The sequence below is a fragment of the Oncorhynchus masou genome, chromosome 31 (genome assembly GCF_036934945.1).
Source record: "Oncorhynchus masou masou isolate Uvic2021 chromosome 31, UVic_Omas_1.1, whole genome shotgun sequence".
Classification (NCBI taxonomy): domain Eukaryota; kingdom Metazoa; phylum Chordata; class Actinopteri; order Salmoniformes; family Salmonidae; genus Oncorhynchus; species Oncorhynchus masou.
In genome coordinates, this window is record NC_088242.1 from 65,743,586 (window position 1) to 65,767,177 (window position 23,592).

Here is a 23,592-nt window from a genome sequence, read left to right on the forward strand (position 1 = left end):
TGAATTTATAGCACGACTTTTGATGTTCCTTGGTTGGGGTCTGAGCAGATTATTTGTTGCAATTGCAAACGTAATAAAATGGTGGTCCGATAGTCCAGGATTATGAGGAAAAACATTAAGATCCACAACATTTATTCCATGGGACAATACTAGGTCCAGCGTATGACTGTGACAGTGAGTGGGTCCAGAGACATGTTGGACAAAACCCACTGAGTCGATGATGGCTCCGAAAGCCCTTTGGAGTGGGTCTGTGGACTTTTCCATGTGAATATTAAAGTCACCAAAGATTAGAATATTATCTGCTATGACTACAAGGTCCGATAGGAATTCAGGGAACTCAGTGAGGAACGCTGTATATGGCCCTGGAGGCCTGTAAACAGTAGCTATAAAAAGTGATTGAGTAGGCTGCATAGATTTCATGACTAGAAGCTCAAAAGACGAAAACATACTTTTTTTTTTGTAAATTGAAATTTGCTATCGTAAATGTTAACAACACCTCCGCGGGATGCACGGGGGATATGGTCACTAGTGTAGCCAGGAGGTGAGGCCTCATTTAACATAGTAAATTCATCAGGCTTAAGCCATGTTTCAGTCAGGCCAATCACATCAAGATTATGATCAGTGATTAGTTCATTGACTATAATTGCCTTTGAAGTAAGGGATCTAACATTAAGTTGATTTATTTTACCTTTATTTTACTAGGCAAGTCAGTTAAGAACAAATTCTTATTTTCAATGACGGCCTAGGAACAGTGGGTTAATTGCCTGTTCAGGGGAAGAACGACAGATTTGTACCTTGTCAGCTCGGGGATTTGAACTTGCAACCTTCCGGTTATTAGTCCAATGCTTTAACCACTAGGCTACCCTGCCGCACCGACTTACAGATGACCTGGAGCCAGTGGGTTTGGCGACAAATATGAAGTGAGGGCTAACCAACGTGAGCATACAGATCGCAGTGGTGAGTAGTATATGGGGCTTTGGTGACAAAACGGATGGCACTGTGGTAGACTACATCCAGTTTGCTGAGTAGAGTGTTGGAGACTATTTCGTAAATTACATCGCCGAAGTCAAAGATCGGTAGGATAGTCAGTTTTACGAGGGTATGTTTGGCAGAATGAGTGAAGGAGGCTTTGTTGCGAAATAGGAAGCCGATTCTAGATTTAATTTTGGATTGGAGATGCTTAAATGCAGGCCAAAAGCCAGGGAAAATGCAGAGCGCCAAATTCAAATAAATTATAAAAATCAAACTTTCATTTTAAATCACACATACAAGATAGCAAATTAAAGCTACACTTGTTGTGAATCCAGCCAACATGTCAGATTTCAAAAAGGCTTTTCAGCAAAAGCAAACAATGCTATTATCTGAGGATAGCAACTCCGTAAACAAAGAGAGAAACCATATTTCAACCTTTTTTTTAAATTTTGTATTTCACCTTTATTTAACCAGGTAGGCCAGTTGAGAACAAGTTCTCATTTGCAACTGTGACCTGGCCAAGATAAAGCATAGCAGTGTGAACAGACAACACAGAGTTACACATGGAGTAAACAATTAACAAGTCAATAACACCGTAGAAAAAAAAGTCAGTCTATATGCATTGTGTGCAAAAGGCATGAGGAGGTAAGCGAATAATTACAATTTTGCAGATTAACACTGGAGTGATAAATGATCAGATGGTCATGTACAGGTAGAGATATTGGTGTGCAAAAGAGCAGAAAAGTAAATAAATAAAAACAGTATGGGGAAGAGGTAGGTAAAATTGGGTGGGCTATTTACCGATAGACTATGTACAGCTGCCCTGCAGGCGCGACACGAAACGCAGAAATAAAAATATTTCATGCCTTACCTTTGACCAGCTTCTTTTGTTGGTACTCCAGTATGTCCCATAAACATCACAAATGGTCTTTTGTTCAATTAATTCCGTCAATGTATATCCAAAATGTCCATTTATTTGGCGCATTTGATCCAGAAAAACACCGGTTCCAACTTGCGCAACGTGACTACAACATATCTCAAAGGTTACCTGTAAACTTTGCCAAAACATTTCAAACTACTTTTGTAATACAACTTTAGGTGTTTTTTTTATGTAAGTAATCAATAAAATTGATCTTTGTTCAATACAGGAGGAAAACAAACAGTAGCTAGCTTTCTGGTCACGCACCTCTATCTAACAGTACACTTCAAGTGACTCTCGTTCAAGATGGCCGTACTTCTTCATTACACAAAGGATTAACCTCAACCAATTTCTAAAGACTGTTGACATCCAGTGGAAGTGATAGGAACTGCAAGAAGGTACCTTAGAAATCTGGATTCCCAATGAAAACCGATTGAAAAGAGTGACCTAAAAAAAAATATCTGAAAGGTTTGTCCTAGGGGTTTCGCCTGGTAAATAAGTTCTGTTATACTCACAGACATGATTCAACCACTGTTAGTAAATTCAGAGTGTTTTCTATCCAAATCTACTAATAACATGCATATTGTCATGCATAGGTGTAATAGGTGGCAGGGAAGCCAGGTGCAGGAGAGTCAAACTGAGTGTAAAATGGAGTCTTTTAATAAAGTTCCAAGAGTATGCTCCATAACAATAAATGTACAAACAAACCAAACATGGGTACGAGGACCCGACGCGCACCTATACAACAATCACACTATACTGACAATAAAACAATCTCTGACAAAGACATGAGGTGAAACAGAGGGTTAAATACACAACAGGTAATGAATGGGATTGAAAACAGGTGTGTGGGAAGACAAGACAAAACCAATGGAAAATGAAAAAAGGATCAATGATGGCTAGAAGACCGGTGACGTCGAACGCCGAGCACCGCCCAAACAAGGAGAGGCAACGACTTCGGCAGAAGTCGTGACACATATCTTATCTTCTGGGGATGAGAATCAGGCAGTTGAATTTGGGCATGCATTTCATCCGGACGTGAAAATACTGCCCCCTGTCACCAAGAAGTTAAAAGCAGTTGAAGGGCACAGAAGGAGTGTTGTATGGCATTAAAGCTCATTTGTAGGTTTGTTAACACAGTGTCCAAAGAAGGGCCAGATGTATAAAGAATGGTCTCGTATGCGTAGAGGTGGATCAGAGAATCACCAGCAACAAGAGCGACATCATTCAAATATACAGAGAAAAGAGTCAGCCTGAGAATTTAACCCTGTGGCACCCCCATACAGACTGCCAGAGGTCCGGACAACAGGCCCTCCGATTTGACACACTGAACTCTATCTGAGAAGTAGTTGGTGAACCAGGCGAGGCAGTAATTTGAGAAACCAAGGCTGTTGAGTCTGCCGATAAGAATGCAGTGATTGACAGAGTAGAAATCCTTGGCCTGGTCGATGAAGACGCTGCACAGTACTGTCTTTTATCGATGGCGTTGAGGATATTGTTTAGAACCATGTGAATGGCTGAGGTGCACCCATGACCATCTGTTGATCCATCCTCAGTTTTCTCCTATCACAGCCATTAAACTCTGTAACTGATTTAAATTCACCATTTGGCCTCGTGGTGAAATCCCAGAGTAGTTTCCTTCCTTTCCAGCAACTGAGTTAGGAAGGACGCCTGTGTGTATGTAATGACTGGGTGTATTGATACAGCCTCCAAAGTGTCATTCATAACTTCACTCAAACTCATAACTTTGCTCAAAGTGATATTCAGTGTCTGCTTTTTTATTTTACCCATCTACCAATAGGTGTCCTTCTTTGCGAGGCATTGGAAAACCTCCCTGGTCTTTGTGGCTGAATCTGTGTTTCAAATTCATTGCTTGACTGGGGGACCTTACAGATAGTTTTATGTGTGGAGTAAAGAGATGAAGTAGTCATTCAAAAATCATGTTAAGCACTATTATTGCACACATAGTGGGTCCATGCAACTTAAGTGACTTATTAAGCACAGTATTACTCCTGAACCTATTTAAGGTTGCCATAACAAAAGGCTTTGAATACTTATTGACTCAAGACATTTCAGCTTTTCATTTTTTATTAATTTGTAAATATTTCAAAAACATCATTCCATTTTGACATTGTGGGGTATTGTGTTTAGGCCAGTGACAAAAAAAATCTAAATTTGATCAATTTTAAATTCAGGTTGTAACACAACAACATGTGGAAAAAGTCAAGGGGTGTGAATACTTTCTGAAGCCACTTTATACAACAACAACCAATAAGGGTTATGAAGTATAGCTAGGCTAATGTTATATTTTGCTATCTAGCTAGTAAACTAAAGCTAACACACAATCCCATCAAGCAGCTGAAATGACAGAAAACTGCATTTTCATTTTTTTTACCTTTGTTTCTATTGCTAATTCTTTGGATACTGTATATTCATTATAATGTTTCTGATAAATGAATTTGCCTGGATCGGAAAAGCTTTTAGTCTTATCACATTCATATGCATGGCACGGTGGAGATCGCAATTTCTTTTTTTATATTAACCTCCACTGTGCCAAACCAAATGCTGGGCAAAAAGCATGGGGAAATAATGTCTAGATGTTTTTTGGGGGGGAGATTACGTTTATGAATGCCTGGCTGGACTGCAGGACAGTGGATGGGCATTGCTACTTGAAAGGTAATTATGGCATTAGGGCATCATGGTATTAATAATTGTGAACCAATCAGCATCGACGATCCAAACTTACGGTTTTATAAAATAGTCATAATCTTCTATTTTATGGTAGGCCTATATGGCTATCTGGCTTGTGGCTTGTGTAGATATTATAGTATATGGTGGTTAGCTAGAATCTCTAGACTATCTGTGTTGATGCTTCCCTGACACAATTGCAACTTCCAACTGAAGAAGGGAAGGAGTTGGGTTGGAAGGTTCTAGAGGCAAACGCTCCGTTCTGTCTTTCTGCTGAGCGTAGGCTATCAGCCAACCAGACCAAATAAAAATGTATGCTGCAGCTCCCGAGCCCTCCCGTCTCAGCCTCCAGTATTTATGCTGCAATAGTTTATGTGTTGGGGGGGCTAGGGTCAGTATGTTATATCTGGAGTATTTCTCCTGTCTTATCCGGTGTCCTGTGTGAATTTAAGTATGATCCCTCTCATTCTCTCTTCTCTCTGAGGACCTGAGCCCTAGGACCATGCCTCAGGACTACTTGGCCTGATGACTCCTTGCTGTCCCCAGTCCACCTGTTCCTGCTGCTGCTCCAGTTCCAACTGTTCTGCCTAGAACTAGGGAACCCTGACCTGTTCACCGGACGTGCTACCTTGTCCCGGACCTGCTGTTTTCGACCCTCTCTCTCTACCGCACCTGCTGTCTCTAACTCTGAATGATCGGCTATGAAAAGCCACCTGACACTTACTTCTGAGGTGCTGACCTGTTGTAACCTCTACAACCACTGTGATTATTATTATTTGACCCTGCTGATCATTTTGGTCATGTACTGTTATAATCTCCACCAAGCACAGCCAGAAGAGGAATCGCCACCCCTCAAAGCTTGGTTCCTCTCTAGGTATCTTCCTAGGTTCCTGCCTTTCTAGTGAGTTTTTCCTAGCCACTGTGCTTCTACATGTGCATTGCCCCCCTCTCTCACTCTCTCTCCTAAACCCAGATGTTGTTATCTCAGGCCATAAATTCCTGGCAGAGACTCTTTCTCCCTGGTCATGTAGAAAGAGAGGTAAAGAGCACAGAAAGAGAACAAAGCACTTCACTTGGCCAAACTCCTAAATCCCCAAAATGGGAGAATGAAACAATCTTTCTACTTTTGAGAAGGATATAATGGTCCGTGGACACTTAAAACCTCTAGTAACTCCCCATCCCGCATGAGGGAGCGTAATCATCGACTGACACTAATTAGCATAACGCAACGGACATAAATATTCCTAGAAAATATTCCTATTCATGAAAATCACAAGTGAAATATATTTAGACACAGCTTAGCCGTTCGTTAATCTACCTGTCATCTCAGATTTTGAAAATATGCTTTACAGCCAAAGCCAGACAAGCATTTGTGTAAGTTTATCGATAGCCTAGCATAGCATTTTGTCCAGCTAGCAGCAGGTAACTAGGTCACGGAAATCAGAAAAGCAATCAAATTAAATTGTTTACCTTTGATGAGCTTCGGATGTTTTCACTCACGAGACTCCCAGTTAGATAGCCAATGTTCCTTTTTTCCAAAAAGATTTTTTTTGTAGGCAAAATAACTCCATTGGTTCTTCACGTTTGGCTGAGAAATCGCCCGGAAATTGCAGTCACGAAAAAACGCCCAAAAATATTCCAAATTAGCTCCCTAATATTGACAGAAACATGGCAAACGTTGTTTATAATCAATCCTCAAGGTGTTTTTCAAATATCTATTCGATAATATATCCACCGGGACAATTAGTTTTTCAGTAGGACCGATTGGAATAATGGCTACCTCTGTATTTTACCCGAGAATCACTCTGGGAGCATCAGGTGAACACTTGCGCAATGTATCCGCTTACGGGTATTCTTCAACATAAATGTGTAAAACTACGTCACAATGCTGTAGACACCTTGGGGAATACGGAGAAAAAGTAATCTGGTTGATAGCCCATTCACTGCTCAATAGGGACGCATTGGAACACAGCGCTTTCAAAACATGAGGCACTTCCAGAATGGATTTTTCTCAGGCTTTCGCCTGCAACATCAGTTCTGTTATACTCACAGACAATATTTTTACAGTTTTGGAAACTTTAGAGTGTTTTCTATCCTAAGCTGTCATTATATGCATATTCTAGCATCTTGTCCTGACAAAATATCCCGTTTACTATGGGAACGTTATTTTTCCAAAAATGAAAATACTGCCCCTAGTCACAAAAGGTTAAATTAAGGGACAGTTATGTTGAGTGTGTTTCATTTGGTGATCTCATGAAGGACAGGAAACACACATAACAGCCGGACGTCTCGAATGGTTAAGACCATGCAAACCATAAGACTAGAAAACCATCCCATGTGGAGCATTGGCTACACGGCTGGAAGTGGTTACACTCTGTAGATTGTAGATTCACTACAGAAGGAGCAAATTCTAGACAACACGAATTATTAGTCTGCAGCTAGACATTACGTGAACCTAGAACAAGAATACCGCCAACTGCCGAAGCACCTATTTTATGAGAACATTTTTTAATGGTACTCTGAAGTATCCATTCTAACCAGCGACAAACATGAAAGACAGACTGTGACTTCTGGGGAACACAACCAGAGACTTTTCTGTCGACTCTCTCCAGCAGATGGACCGGCGACCAGAGAGAGACAACAAGACATACTCGTATAAATGTAAATTACAAGTTATTTTTTGAATGTGCTGTTATTCATGTAAAGTATTGGCAATTTCTATGAGTGTCGTTATCAGTTATGAATCTCCCCCTCTTGAGCGGTCCACACGCCCTTCCCTTTGTCTACCAAGCCGGCATATCGGCTTAGCCCACTAGGGACTTTTCTATCATTGTTAAGTAACCAATTCTACTGTTTGTTTGTGATGTATTTCTGTGACTATTTAGTTAGTTAGTAAATAAATGATTCAGCCAATTTGTATGTTGCTGATTCATTATAGAAACTAGGGTTCGTGCAGATAACCAAGCATTTTACGACGTTCAGATAAGACTGACGGAAGGTAACAGGTAATAATTAATTAATAGAAGACTAATTGATCAGATATTAAAATATCTGAAGAGTTATTTTCGGAAAATTATAACTTTGCAATCTCAACATTTTCCGTGGTGCCCCGACTTCCTAGTTAATTAAAGTTTACATCATTAGTTTTATCACGTAATAATAATTACACATAGAGAATTGATTTGATAAAATAAGTCTTCACATTTAATGATAGCAGAGACAAGACAGGGGTTTTAGGCTGGGGTTCTGTATAGCACTTTGTGCCATCTGCAGATGTAAAAAGGGCTTTATAAATGCATTTGATTGATTGCTGATATTTAAACTAGGTAGCTTGCTACACACACTTGACCGGTGACCATATCTCAAGCCATGCATGTTTGGATACCAGTCACGCTCCTACAGGGCAGACTGGAAAACAGGAGCAACAGGGCTGCATGTGAGCTCCATACAGGGCAGACCAACAGGTGCAACGAAACAATGGCCCGGGTGGGGGGTGCCAAACTTGGCGACATCACAACGACTTGTGGGTAGTGGGTTCAGAACAACAACGACAAGAACTGTATACCAAAAACAAGTATACCTTTCATACCTCCTCTCTCACACAGCCACTTCTGTCTCACCTCCTCTCCCTCCCCTCTCTCACATTACCATCTTACTCATCTCCCCTCCAGCTTTGCCTCTACTGCTTTCTCTCAACATCTACCCCTCTCTCTGTCTGTCTGTCTGTCTGTCTGTCTGTCTGTCTGTCTGTCTGTCTGTCTGTCTGTCTGTCTGTCTGTCTGTCTGTCTGTCTGTCTGTCTGTCTGTCTGTCTGTCCCTCTCTGCCACTCTTTCCCTACCACAGCCTAGTCTCTCTCCAACACTCTCTCACACTCCAAACCTCTCAATACCCCACATCTCTCTCTCATCTCTCTGATCAAAATTGTAGAACTAAGGACAGTTCACCCCAGACTTGACTGGCCTCGACCAGCACAAAAACATCCTGTGGCATTCTGCATGAGCATCGAATAGCCCCCGTGACATGCAACTCTTCAGGGAAGTCAGGAACCAATATACTCAGTCAGCTAAGGCTAGCTTTTTCAAACAAAAATGTGCTTCCCGTAGCACTAATTCCAAAAGGTTTTGGGTCACTGTAAAGTCCATGGAGAATAAGAGCACCTTCTCCCAGCTGCACACTGCACTGAGGATAGGAAGCACTGTCACCACCGATAAATCTACGATAATTTCAATAAGCATTGTTCCACAGCTGGACATGCTTTCCACCTGGCTACCCCTACCCCGGCCCACAACTCAGGACCCCCTGCAGCAACTTATTTTCACCTCTATGACCTATTTATTGCCTACCTCCCTACATTTGCACACACAGTACATAGATCTGTCTATTTTTCTTTTATTTTGTGTTATTGACTGTACGTTTGTTTATGTGTAACTCTGTGTTGTTGTTTTTGTCGCACTGCTATGCTTTATCTTGGCCAGGTCGCAGTTGTAAATGAGAACTTGTTCTCAACTGGCTGGTTAAATAAAGGTGAAACCTATGGAAATAAAAAATGTAATTAATCTCCATCTCCCTACCACTCTCTCTTTCTCTCCCTCTAAATATCCACTCTCTCCCTCTAACTAGCCTCTCCCTACATTACCTCTTTCTCTCCCTCTCTCCACCATTTCCCCTCCCTCCCCTTATCAATGCCCCCACAGGCTAAGTCATCTCAGGTTGCACTGCTCTGTCCCCTCCTTCCTTCCCTGCCTCCACCAATCACATCATACATCTCTGACCCAGAATAATTTTCCAAACCTGCCGTCTAATTGGGTTTCTCCTGTGATTAAGGCAATAACAACCTTCATATTAGAGTTTAATGTTCGCTAATGAGGTTGATGGTTGCCAGTGGTTACATTAAATACATTTGTCACTCGCCAACAGGCTAATTAGGTCCTGCAGGCCTGCTGTTTATAGATAGCTTCAGCTAATTGATGGGACATTACTGAGAGCTCTGCGTGTCAATCAATGGTGAGGGGAACAGTTCCTTGTTCTGACGTTCCCACTGCAGGGACCAAGGAGGGACCACAGGCCTCAAACTGTTTACTCTGCTCTGTGCTCCTCATTCATTATAGATATTTTTGTTTAGCAATTCAGTACTGGTATTGTTATGGTGTATTATCATCATCTACTCAAGGGCTTCTCTCAATTATGAATCCATTTGCTATTAACATTGGAACATTTTTGTTTAGTCTCTCAATCTCTGCTCCTCATAATACATTATTTGATTGATTTCAGTGTAGTATGGAAAACAATTTAGTACATGAGTGAGAAAGAAAGTGGTGCATCCTAATGGCATTTAAATATGGCCATAACAACCGATATACAGTACCAGTCAAAAGTGTGGACACACCTACTCATTCAAGGGTTTTTCCTTATTTTTCCTATTTCCTACATTGTAGAATAATAGTGAAGACATCAAAACTATGAAATAACTTATGGAATCATGTAGTAACCCAAAAAAGAGAAACAAATAAAAACATATTTGAGATTCTCCAAAGTACCCACCCTTTGCCTTAATGACAGCTTTGCACACTCTTGGCATTCTCTCAAACAGGTTCATAGGTAGTCACCTGGAATCCATTTCAATTAACAGGTGTGGCTTGTTAAAAGTTTATTTGTGGAATTTTTTTCCTTCTTAATGCGTTTGAGCCAATCAGTTGTGTTGTGACAAGGTATGGGTGGTATACAAAAGGTTTGGTAAAAAAAAACAAGTCCATATTATGGCAAGAACAGCTCAAATAAGCAAAGAGAAATGACAGTCCATCATTACTTTAAGACATGAAAGTCAGTCAATGCAGAACATTTCAAGAACTTTGAAAGTTTCTTCAAGTGCAGTCGCAAAAACCATCAAGCGCTATGATGAAACTGGCTCTCATGAGGACTGCCACAGGAAAAGAAGACCCAGAGTTACCTCTGCTGCACAGGATAAGATCATTACAGTTACCAGCCTCAGAAACGGCAGCCCAAATAAAAGCTTCAGAGTTCAAGTAACAGACGCATCTCAACATCAACTGTAAAGGACAACAATAATAAGAAGAGACTTGCTTGGGCCAAGAAACACAAGCAATGGCCATTAGACATTAGGCCGGTGGAAATCTGTCCAAATTTGAGGTTTTTGGTTCCAACCGCTGTGTCTTTGTGAGATGCAGAGTAGGTGAACAGATGGTATACGCATGTGTGGTTTCCACCGTGAAGGTAGTGTGATGGTGTCACTGTCTGTGATTTATTTGGAATTAAAGGCACACTTAACCAGCATGGCTGCCACAGCATTCTGCAGTAATACACCATCCCATCTGGTTTGTTTTTCAACCGGACAATAACCCAACACACCTCTAAGCTGTGTAAATACTATTTGACCAAGAAGGAGAGTGATGAAGTGCTGCATCAGATGACCTGGACTCCATAATCACCCTACCTCAACTCAATTGAGATGGTTTTGGATGAGTTGGATCGCAGAGTGAAGGAAAAGCATCCAACAAGTGCTCAGAATATGTGGGAACTCCTCACAAGACTGTTGGAAAAGCATTCCAGGTGAAGCTGGTTGAGAGAATGCCAAGACTGTGCAAAGCTGTCATCAAGAAGAAGGGTGGCTACTTTGAAGAATCTCAAATATAAAATATATTTTGATTTGTTTAACACTTTTTTGGTTAGTACGTGATTCCATATGATTTATTTCCTAGTTTTTATGTCTTCACTATTATTATACAATGTTCGAAAATAGTACAAATAAAGAAAAACCCTTGAATGAGCAGGTGTGTCCAAACTTTTGACTGGTATTGTAGATCAAACCGAGATTGATGACAATGGCCTCATGCATTTATCTGACCCCCTGTGCTGCCTATTTGCCTGCCTGCTCCAGGCCCAGCTGCCTTGATAAGCAATGTGCTGATGAATTCTTTCAGGGCTGGAGGTTGTTTGGTAGTGAGGGCTTTTCCAGATCATATGCCTGCAGGTTTGGGTGCTATCAAAAGCTGGCTTTTTGTTTGGGTCTGACTTCACACAGCTGCGTTGAACGATAAAGAGGATAGGTCTGCTCTGGTGAAAGCTCATCACTCCTCTTCCATCTGTTCCCTCTGTTTTCAGAGCTGACACACTATTCATAACACTGACACTGTGACAGACAGACTGTGTGTGTTTTGTGTGTGTGCATGCTTGGTTGTGTGCGTGTGTATATATGTGTGTGTTTGAGAGAGAGATGCTAATGCAATGTATATCTTGATACATTGACTGAATAGTTTACTCTTATTGAAATAGAAGTTCACATAGGGGAAAAACATATACACTTGTATACATATTTATTTAGAAACTGATGTTTTAACTTCTGTAGTTCTTCTTGATTGAGAGCAAACAAGGAACTGTAGCCTATTTAAACTGCTCAGTGCACCTTCCACATAGTTTTTCCCAGGTCTCCAAAGTCTAAAGTCTACAGATATTTAATCTCACAAACCAGAAGTTTAAAGTCTACAGAGATTTAATCTCACAAAACAGAAGTTTAAAGTCTACAGAGATTTAATCTCACAAACCAGAAGTTTAAAGTCTACAGAGATTTAATCTCACAAACCAGAAGTTTAAAGTCTACAGAGATTTAATCTCACAAACAAAGTATGTATAAAGGACGAATAACTAATGGCTGAATGTCACTATTTTCAACATTTTTGGATTAATAGATGCCTGGCTATATCACATGTTCTGTGATCAAGAACTCATGTGAGTGCCTGCCTTCGAGGCACATACATGGTCCTACTCCCAACCGACCTTTAGTCTTCTGTAGCAGCCACAAGTCTCCGCCTCTCACACGGCGCTAAACTGATCCCCACTCACTCCAAATCCCCTGCCACCACCCTCTCAAGCCCTTACCACCACCAGCCTCTTCCTCCCCAGCCCTGATTCTGAAAACTCTGTCCCTGTGAGAATCCGGCTCTTCACGCAAGCCATTTTCTAACTTTGTCCCGAATAGAAAAAAGGAGAAAACAACGCGAAAGTGGAGATAGGATCAAACCGGATAAGTGTTCTATTGCCCCGATTGTTGGCCCGCGGCGGGGTGCAAAAAGGGCAGGCCGAAAAAATACCATAAGATGTGGATCTGGTACATCTTGCTTAGTTCGGGGACGGGCTCAAGCTCGGTTGGTAAGTTTTTAAGTTTTTTTTAATACGTAGTTTTTCGCATTCAAGTTTTTTAAATCTGTAGGCGCTTCTAACAGTGCCGCTGTGGCTGCTCTGGAAGGGAAAGAACACGCGTGCTTTCGCAACAGACGTAACAATAACGATATATCCTATTTGCTACTTTTGTGTGCACAATATCGTTGTTGTCAAAATGTTACACTGTTGCAATGTAACCAGCGCTAACTTCAAGCGGAGTTGGGGCAAAGCAACCAACAGGCTGCGAAGTCGATTTAGTTCCGCTACGTCCCGTTGTTTTACTTTTGCCAAACCCGAAAGCAGCGGGCTATTCTCAAATTCCCGTTCTTTTCTTGTGGTGCGAAGGCTATGTTTCCCAGGACATCGCATTGCATGTCAGTTTATGCCGTTAAACCTTTGGCAGCCATGTGTAGAGCTAGATTGCCTTATACTGTATGTTTGTGAGTAAGGATGCTATGTGAAGTGTGAGAGGTAAATCAGAGGGAGAGGAGTCAGAGGACGCAGGGTTGTTATGATCTGAGGTTGTTGACAGGGCAACGTTGACAAGTCAATCTGTGCCCCTGCCCCGCCATGGCAGCTGAAGGGCCGAGTGGGGGCATGGAGAGACGCCTAGTCTGCCTCTATTTACACTTATATCAGACTGTGCAGCAGGCAGTAAGTATTACAGAATTACACTACCAGGATACGATTTTAAATGCTTTCAGTATGGCTACATGAACTTGTGGCCTACCATGTATGCCTATATAATTATTGTAAGTACATGTAACCAGAGCCCTATATTGAGAGCAACTAGCCTACACAGGAAAAACTGTAGTAACAATATTGTGTTTATAGTTACATAGTAGATAGTTTTTCATTCAATAAAGTCCAGTGTAGGCTCTAGTATGATGCCTGTTACCAAGTTGCATAGACCGTTCGACACGGTTTGAATAAAGACTGACAGGTGAAGGTTGATTTGCTGTGCAAAACACATTTATGAGGGCAATGGGAGTTCAAAAGATGAAGCCTTTTTGTTATTCAAACTCAACATGTTTCAGATTTAAAGGCTACGGGTCAGAGTACTGAGTTGACTTGTCCGCAATGAGAACAGATTTGTCACTTTAAAATGTATGCTAAAAAAACATTGTTTTTTTTAAAGTTTAACAAAACATACAACTCTTTGAACAAGTACTACTTTGAACAATTTACACAGATAATGTCACAAAACACATTTACTGGAAGAACTGTGCAGATGCAAAGTTTTGTAGCGATATTACGGTAAAATCGCCCTTAGTTTCTAATGCGAAAACGTTTTCCAAAAATGAAGATTCAAGGATGTCTGCAAGAAGACAGCTATGACATGACACATTGAGTTTCAATTTTTTTATTTTGGTTATTGAAGTGAAGTGGATTTTAAACCGCTAACGGAATTACACCATTGGTCCCTGATTTGTACTATACAGAAATGCATAATTATGGGTATGAATATCATTCTCTTCATGGTGATGCATCCTGAACAGGTACACAAATGTAGAAATATGCATTATATGTTTAGCATATTTGGGTATTATTCTACACAGGGCTATTATTTGAATGAGCTCTGCCCCCAAACAACCACATTTGGTTGGTCCGGACCAGACAAAATCTGAACCAATCATAGACGTCTATGTTTCACAAGTTTGGACATCACAGTATGGCACAGCAGAGTTCAGTACAGTAATGTACAAATGTTCAGTACAGTAGAGTACAGTGCATTAAAGCACACATGGTTCTCTACTCCAGTGTGCTCTACTGTACTTTACTGAACTCTACTGTACCTTTCTGTACAGGCTCTAACGATGAACTTAGGCCCGTCCATGGATGTCCTTGTTACAGTAAAAGAAAAGGTTGTAGGTGTCGGTAACGGCCGTGACTAACTGGCGAGAGAGAGGGAGAGGTTGTCCAGACTGGTTTCATACACTTGCTTTGACCACCAGATGACAGAAAGAGAAAGAAAACAGTTATGAGCTGAACATAACAGTATGCCAGTGGAAAGGATGGCAGTAGCACGTGACCCAACTGTGCTTTATGATTTCGGTAATTACGAGTTTTAATCACTTAATTCATAAACAAACTTGATATCAGTTAAAAACACGAACTAATTGGTACATCTAACTTTCTTTGTTACGTATTCATTATTCTCCCTCATGAGGGAGAGAAATTAGAAGTAAATATCTTAAAAATATGTAGGTTTTTGGTAACAGAAATACAACCATAAGGTTGTGTTTTAAAAATGTACAGTAGGCAAATAATGTATCCGAAACGAAATATAAGTGTTGATATTAGTCAGGGGTCTTCACTTCAACATTATTATGTTTTCATACGTTTCTCATACCTTTTAAGACTTCTCTGGTAGATGTTTTCCAAAACCACTTTTCTATCTCTATGACCAGAAATCAAAGCCTTTGCTTATTCCTAATTTAAAAAAACCAAAACATTGTTATGCCTTAATAAAAAAAGAGACTTGGCTTTCATTTGACACCCAATATGAACTTCACATGTTGGTGCTCAAGGGTCCCAGACCCAAATAATTTAGCTGTGTAGCCTATTACCTGTCAGTTTTTGAGACACATGCTTTTTAAATAAATATTGTTTTCGCTGCATGTTTGTGCTCTAAAAGGGATGTCTATTTAATTCTGACAAGTAATCAAATCAAATGTTATTTGTCACATGCAGATGTTAATACGAGAGTAGCGAAATGCTTGTGCTTCTCGTTCCGACAATGCAGTAATAACCAACAAGTAATCTCACCTAACAATTTCACCACAGCTACCTTATACACACACAAGTGTAAAGGGATGAAGAATATGTACATAAAGATATATGAATCTTGGTACAGAATGGCATAGGTAAGATGTCGTAGATGGTATCGAGTACAGTATATACATATGAGATGGGTAATGTGAACATTATATTAAGTGGCATTGTTTAAAGTGGCTAGTGATAAATGTATTACATCAAGATGGCAAGATGCATTAGGTGGTATAGAGTATGGTATATACACATGATTAATGATTAATGTAGTGTATGTAAACATTATATTAAGTGGCATTGTTTAAAGTGGCTAGTGATACATTTTTTAAATGTATGGCAGCAGCCACTCAATGCTTTTCTGCTACTCATTTTACATTTTGGAATGAGGGAAGGTTTTTTAGCTGACTCACTTTTGTCTTGATGTCTTTCTCAGTAACTCTCATTTCACATTTGTTTGGCACTTGTGAACTCTGGTAGAAAACACAGTCTCAGTCTCAGTGTTGCAGTACAGTATGAAGGTCTATATTACTTTAGTTGGTAATATCTTAAACAGTGATAAATCCATACATATGACACATGCATTAAATGTGTTAAAGTTATATGTTTTAGATTTAGAGGGCTGTCAAACTTCAGGCCTCGACTCTGCGACCGACCTATTTTGGTCTGACCGATCAAGGTCACCTAGACCTGATCTCTCACTCACAGACACAGCTGGATATTATTAATAACAAAGTGAAACCGAGCAAATTAAACCTGCACATACATTGTAAATATAACTTTCCAAAATGGACTCCAGTTCTGTCTGTTTGTGCTCTGCAGAGGCCATTTAATGTGTCTTCCTCCTCCTGTGACTGTGTTCAATGGCACCATGTGCTGTTTGGTTGTAAAGAATTCCCGATATAATGAACCATATAAATCACTGTGTGTGTGCATACAATCTTTTTTTGTGGTCTTTTCCAGGCTTGCCCCTGAAGTGAGAGAATGGCCAAAAAAACTTAGTCATTAGCACTTTAGAATAGTGGTGTTCCACAATCTTCTCATTGAAGAACCATGTGAATCACCAAAGCTCCACCTGACCATGTCTCACCTGTCAGAATGAATGCCTAATGAAGTGATCGTGCTAGCGTAGCATATATAGTGAGGTAAAGTATTTGGACAGTAACATTTGTTTTTGTTGTTTTGGCTTTGTACTCAGCACTTTGGATATGTAATGATGCAATGACTATGAGTGCTGACTGTCAACTTTATTTGGGGTATTTATCCATATCGGGTGAACCATTTAGAAAAGACAGCACTTATAGATAGTCCCCCCCATTTTAGAGAACCAGAAATATTTTGATACTTTAATACACATAAGTGAATTTAGTCTAAAGTTTATTATTTAATACCACATTCCTAGCAAACAATGACTACTACATCAAACTTGTTACTCTACAAACTTGTTGGATGCATTTGCAGTTTGTTTTGGTTGTTTCTGATGATTTTGTTCCCAACAAATTAATGGGAAATAATGTATTGTGTTATTTTGGAGTCACTTAGTATAAATGAAAATATAATATGTTTCCTAACAATTCTACATTAATGTGGATGGTACCATGATTACGAATAATCATTCAGAAATTGTGAATAATGATGAGTGAGAATGTTACAGAGGCATAAATATATACCCCCCCCCCCCTAAAAAATGTAGAAGTGTTCAGAAACATATTTCATTCTTATTTACAATAAGTGACTCCAAAATGACACACTACATTTACCATTAATTTACAGTCCCAGTCAAAAGTTTGAACACAACACACCTACTCATTCAAGGGTTTCTTTATTTTTACTATTTTCTACATTGTAGAATAATAGTGAAGACATCAAAACTATGAAATAACACATATGGAATCATGTAATAACCAAAAAATGTATTAAACAAGTTGAATGATTTTATATTTGAGATTCTTCAAAGTAGCCACCCTTTGCCTTGAAGACATCTTTGCACACTCTGGGCATTCTCTCAACCAGCTTCACCTGGAATGCCTTTCAAACAGTCTTGAAGGAGTTCCCACATAGGTTGAGCACTTGTTGGCTGCTTTTCCTTCACTCTGCGGTCCAACTCATCTCAAACCATCTCAATTGGTTTGAGGTGGGGGGATTGTGGAGGCCAGATCATCTGATGCAGCACTCCATCACTCTCCTACATGGTCAAATAGCCCTGACACAGGTGTGTTGGGTCATTGTCCTGTTGAAAATCAAATGATAGTCCCACACAAGCGCAAACCAGATGGGATGGCATATCACTGCAGAATGCTGTGGTAGCCATGCTGGTTAAGTGTACCTTGCATTTCAAATAAATCACTGACAGTGTCACCAGCAAAACACCATCACACCACCACCTCCATGCTTCAGTCAATCACGGACTACAGGAAGAAATCCAGCCCAGTCACGGACCAGGATGTCTTGCTCCCAGGCAGACTAAATAACTTTTTTGCCCGCTTTGAGGACAATACAGTGCCACTGACACTGCCTGCAATGGAAAAATGCGGTCTCTCCTTCACTGCAGCCGAGGTGAGTAAAACATTTAAACGTGTTAACCCTCGCAAGGCTGCAGGCCCAGACGGCATCCCCAGCCGCGCCCTCAGAGCATGCGCAGACCAGCTGGCTGGTGTGTTTACGGACATATTCAATCAATCCCTATACCAGTCTGCTGTTCCCACATGCTTCAAGAGGGCCACCATCGTTCCTGTTCCCAAGAAAGCTAAGGTAACTGAGCTAAACGACTACCGCCCCGTAGCACTCACTTCCGTCATCATGAAGTGCTTTGAGAGACTAGTCAAGGACCATATCACCTCCACCCTACCTGACACCCTAGACCCACTCCAATTTGCTTACCGCTCAAATAGGTCAACAGACGATGCAATCTCAACCACACTGCACACTGTCCTAACCCATCTGGACAAGAGGAATACCTATGTGAGAATGCTGTTCATCGACTTCAGCTCGGCATTCAACACCATAGTACCCTCCAAGCTCGTCATCAAGCTCGAGACCCTGGGTCTCGACCCCGCCCTGTGCAACTGGGTTCTGGACTTCCTGACGGGCCGCCCCCAGGTGGTGAGGGTAGGTAACAACATCTCCTCCCCGCTGATCCTCAACACTGGGGCCCCACAAGGGTGCGTTCTGAGCCCTCTCCTGTACTCCCTGTTCACCCACGACTGCGTGGCCACGCACGCCTCCAACTCAATCATCAAGTTTGCGGACGACACAACAGTAGTAGGCTTGATTACCAACAACGACGAGACGGCCTACAGGGAGGAGGTGAGGGCCCTCGGAGTGTGGTGTCAGGAAAATAACCTCACACTCAACGTCAACAAAACTAAGGAGATGATTGTGGACTTCAGGAAACAGCAGAGGGAACACCCCCCTATCCATATCGATGGAACAGTAGTGGAGAGAGTAGCAAGTTTTAAGTTCCTCGGCATACACATCACAGACAAACTGAATTGGTCCACTCACACAGACAGCATCATGAAGAAGGCGCAGCAGTGCCTCTTCAACCTCAGGAGGCTGAAGAAATTTGGCTTGTCACCAAAAGCACTCACAAACTTCTACAGATGCACAATCGAGAGCATCCTGGCGGGCTGTATCACCGCCTGGTACGGCAACTGCTCCGCCCTCAACCGTAAGGCTCTCCAGAGGGTAGTGAGGTCTGCACAACGCATCATCGGTTCAAACTACCTGCCCTCCAGGACACCTACACCACCCGATGTTACAGGAAGGCCATAAAGATCATCAAGGACATCTACCACCCGAGCCACTGCCTGTTCACCCCGCTATCATCCAGAAGGCGAGGTCAGTACAGGTGCATCAAAGCTGGGACCGAGAGACTGAAAAACGGCTTCTATCTCAAGGCCATCAGACTGTTAAACAGCCACCACTAACATTGAGTGGCTGCTGCCAACACACTGACACTGACTCAACTCCAGCCACTTTAATAATGGGAATTGATGGGAAATGATGTAAATATATCACTAGCCACTTTAAACAATGCTACCTTATATAATGTTACTTACCCTACATTATTCATCTCATATGCATACGTATATACTGTACTCTATATCATCGACTGCATCCTTATGTAATACATGTATCACTAGCCACTTTAACTATGCCACTTTGTTTACATACTCATCTCATATGTATATACTGTACTCGATGCCATCTACTGTATCTTGCCTATGCTGCTCTGTACCATCACTCATTCATATATCCTTATGTACATATTCTTTATCCCCTTACACTGTGTATAAGACAGTAGATTAGGAATTGTTAGTTAGATTACTTGTTGGTTATTACTGCATTGTCAGAACTAGAAGCACAAGCATTTCGCTACACTCGCATTAACATCTGCTAACCATGTGTATGTGACAAATAAAATTTGATTTGATTGATTTGATTTGATTTGGAAACTACACATGCGGAGATTATCCATTCACCTACTCTGCGTCTCACAAAGACATGGCGGTTGGAACCAAATATCTCAAATTTGGACTCATCAGACCAATGGTCAGATATCCACCGGTCTAATGTCCATTGCTCATGTTTCTTGGCCCAAGAAAGTCTCTTCTTATTGGTGTCCTGTATTAGTGGTTTCTTTGAATCAATTCGACCATGAAGGCCTGATTCACGCAGTCTCCTCTGAACAGTTGATGTTGAGATGTGTCTGTTACTTGAACTCTGTGAAGCTTTTATTTGGGCTGCAATTTTAGAGGCTGGTAAATGTAATGAATTTATCCTCTGCAGCAGAGGTACCTCTGGGTCTTCTTTTCCTGTGGCGGTCTTCATGAGAGCCAGTTTCATCATAGCGCTTGATGGTTTTTGCGACTGCACTTGAATATTTGTTCAAAATTCTTGACATTTTCTGGATTGACTGACCTTCTTGTCTTAAAGTAATGATGGGCTGTCATTCCCCTTTGCTTATTTGAGCTGTTCATGCCATAATATGGACTTGGTATTTTACCTAATAGCCCTATCTTCTGTATACCACCCATACCTTGTCACAGCACAACTGATTGGCTCAAACACACTAAGGAACTTAACAAGGCACACCTGTTAATTGAAATGCATGAAGCTGTTGTTTTGAGCATGCCAAGAGTGTGCAAAGCTGTCATCAAGGCAAAGGGTGGCTCGTTTGAAGAATCTCAAATATAAAATATATTTTGATTTGTTTCACACTTTTTTGGTTACTACATGATTCCATATGTGTAATTTCATTGTTTTGATATGTTCACTTATTCTACAATGTAGAAAATAGTACAAATAAATAAAAAGTAGGTGTCCAAACTTAAATGGAACTGTATATTGTGAACAATAATCTGAAACACAACCAAAACCAACTGCAAATGCATCTAACAAGTTTGTAGTCACAAGCTTGATATAGTCATTGCTTGCTAGGAATATGGGACCAAATACTTAACCTTTGACTACTTTAATACACATACTGCATAAGTGAATTTGTCAGAATACTTTTGGTTCCTTAAAATGTGGGCACTATCTAAACCAGGGTTTCCTAAACTCAGTCCTCGGGACTCCAAGGGGAGCACATTTTGGTTTTTGCACAAGCACAACACAGCTGATTCACATAATCAACTAATCACCAAGCTTTGATGATTTGATTCAGCTGTGTAGTGTTAGGGCAAAAACAAATGTGCACCCCGTGGGATCCCGAGGACCGAGTTTGGGAAATGCTGTTCTAAATGTTTCACTCGATATGGATGAAAATACTTTCAAATTAAAGCTGCACTTTAACATCATAGTCATTGTACCATTTCAATATAGAGCCAAAACAAAAAGTGTCACTGTCCAAATACTTTTGGACCTCACTGTATGACCTCATGGCCAAAAGTTGAGAATGATGTTACTATGGAATACTGAATTATAATTACAAGCATTTCATAAGTGTCAAAGGCATTTGACAATTACATGAAGTTGATGCAAAGAGTCAATATTTGCAGTGTTGACCCTTCTTTTTCAAGACCTCTGCAATCCGCCCTGGCACGCGGTCAATTAACTTCTGGGCCACATCCTGACTGATGGCAGCCCATTCTTGCATAATCAATGCCTGGAGTTTGTCAGAATTTGTGGGTTTTTGTTTGTCCGCCCGCCTCTTGAGGATTGACCACAAGTTCTCAATGGGATTAAGACCTGGGGAGTTTCCTGGCCATGGACCCAAAATATCGATGTTTTGTTCCCTGAGCCAATTAGCTATCACTTTTGCCTTATGGCAAGGTGCTCCATCATGCTGGAAAAGGCATTGTTCGTAACCAAACTGTTCCTGGATGGTTGGGAGAAGTTGCTCTTGGAGGATGTGATGGTACCATTCCTTATACATGGCTGTGGTCTTAGGCAAAATTGTGAGTGAGCCTACTCCCTTGGCTGAGAAGCAACCCCACACATGAATGGTCTCAGTATGCTTTGCTGTTGGCATGACACAGGACTGATGGTAGAACTCACCTGGTCTTCTCCGGGCAAGCTTTTTTCCGGATGCCCCAAACAATCGGAAAGGGGATTCCTCAGAGAAAATGACTTTACCCCAGTTCTTAGCAGTCCAATCCCTGTACCTTTTGCAGAATATCAGTCTGTCCCTGATGTTTTTCCTGGAGAGAAGTAGCTTCTTCGCTGCCCTTGACACCAGGCCATCCTCCAAAAGTCTTTGCCTCACTGTGTGTGCAGATGCACTCACACCTGCCTGCTGCCATTCCTGAGCAAGCTCGGTACTGGTGGTGCCCCGATCCTGACGCTGAATCAACTTTAGGAGACGGTCCTGGCGCTTGCTAGACTTACTTGGGGGCCCTGAAGCCTTCTTCACAACAATTGAACCGCTCTCCTTGAAGATCCGATAAATGGTTGATTTAGGTGCAGTGTTACTGGCAGCAATATCCTTGCCTGTGAAGCCCTTTTTGTGCAAAGCAATGATGACGGCACAAATTTCCTTGCAGGTAACCATGTTTGACAGAGGAAGAACAATGAGTACAAGCACCCCCCTCCTTTTGAAGCTTCCAGTCGGTTATTCGAACTCAATCAGCATGACAGTGTGATCTCCAGCCTTGTCCCTGCCAACACTCACACCTGTGTTAACGAGAGATTCAGTGACATGTCAGCTGGTCCTTTTGTGGCAGGGCTGAAGTGCAGTGGAAATGTTTTTTGGGATTCAGTTATTTGCATGGCAAAGAGGGATTTTGCAATTAATTGCAATTCATCTGATCACTCTTCATAACATTCTGGAGTATATGCAAATTGCCATCATAAACTGAAGCAGCAGACTGTGAAAATGAATATTTGTGTCATTTAACTTTTGGCCACGATTGTATGTCAAACCTTATTGCTTGCAGAGTCCTCATGGCCTGATACGGCACAGAAACACACTTCTTTCTATCCGACAGCTACTCTTCCTGGGGTCCAAACAAGGATATGATTTATTCAATGACTATCTCCTATATCTGCCATCCTCAGATTTGTTATTGTATTTACTATGAAGCAGCGAGCTAAAAATAACGGCAATGGCAGTGTGAGGAAACAGACAGACGTAAGCATGCCCGATATCGCCATAATCAAGATGAATGTGTTCCATTACAGTCTCAGTAGTACTTCACACTTCAAGACACCGGTGGTTGGATGTTTTTTATTCATAACCACCATCGGATGCCGTAACAATTTCTCACCTGGTGAGACTCGAGGAGTCGAGGAGCAGAACCATGTCGTATATGGTTTACCTTTGGTTGATATTGTGTTCCTGGGTTGTTCTATTGTCAGGGAAGGGTGTTTAGTGTGTGTGTGTGTGTGTGTGTGTGTGTCCACGCACAAACATCTGTGACTGTATGTGTGTCTGTGCAGTATGTGCATACCATGTGTGTGTGTGTGTGTGTGTGTGTGTTTTTCACTTCAGCTGATATGCTCCCAATCATTGTCTGTTACGAATCCCTGATGGCCTGGCAGTCTATGGGGGGGGGGGGGGGATGGTAACGAGACCTGTAAGATAACCCATGCAAAGTATAATAGTGAAAAAGTAACAGTGAGAACG

The 23,592-nt window shown here is 41.3% G+C and overlaps 1 protein-coding gene across 2 annotated transcripts in view; it reads left to right on the top strand.

Moving 5' to 3' along the window:
* Positions 1-12,424: 12,424 nt before the first annotated feature.
* Positions 12,425-23,592, top strand: part of LOC135524281 (low-density lipoprotein receptor class A domain-containing protein 3-like) — a 112,241-nt gene continuing 101,073 nt past the window's right edge. For both annotated transcript variants that reach the window (XM_064951685.1, XM_064951687.1), the window contains exon 1: positions 12,425-12,743. In XM_064951685.1, coding sequence (XP_064807757.1) covers positions 12,692-12,743 — 52 coding nt within the window. In that variant the 5' untranslated portion in view covers positions 12,425-12,691. The remainder of the gene's footprint in view (positions 12,744-23,592) is intronic.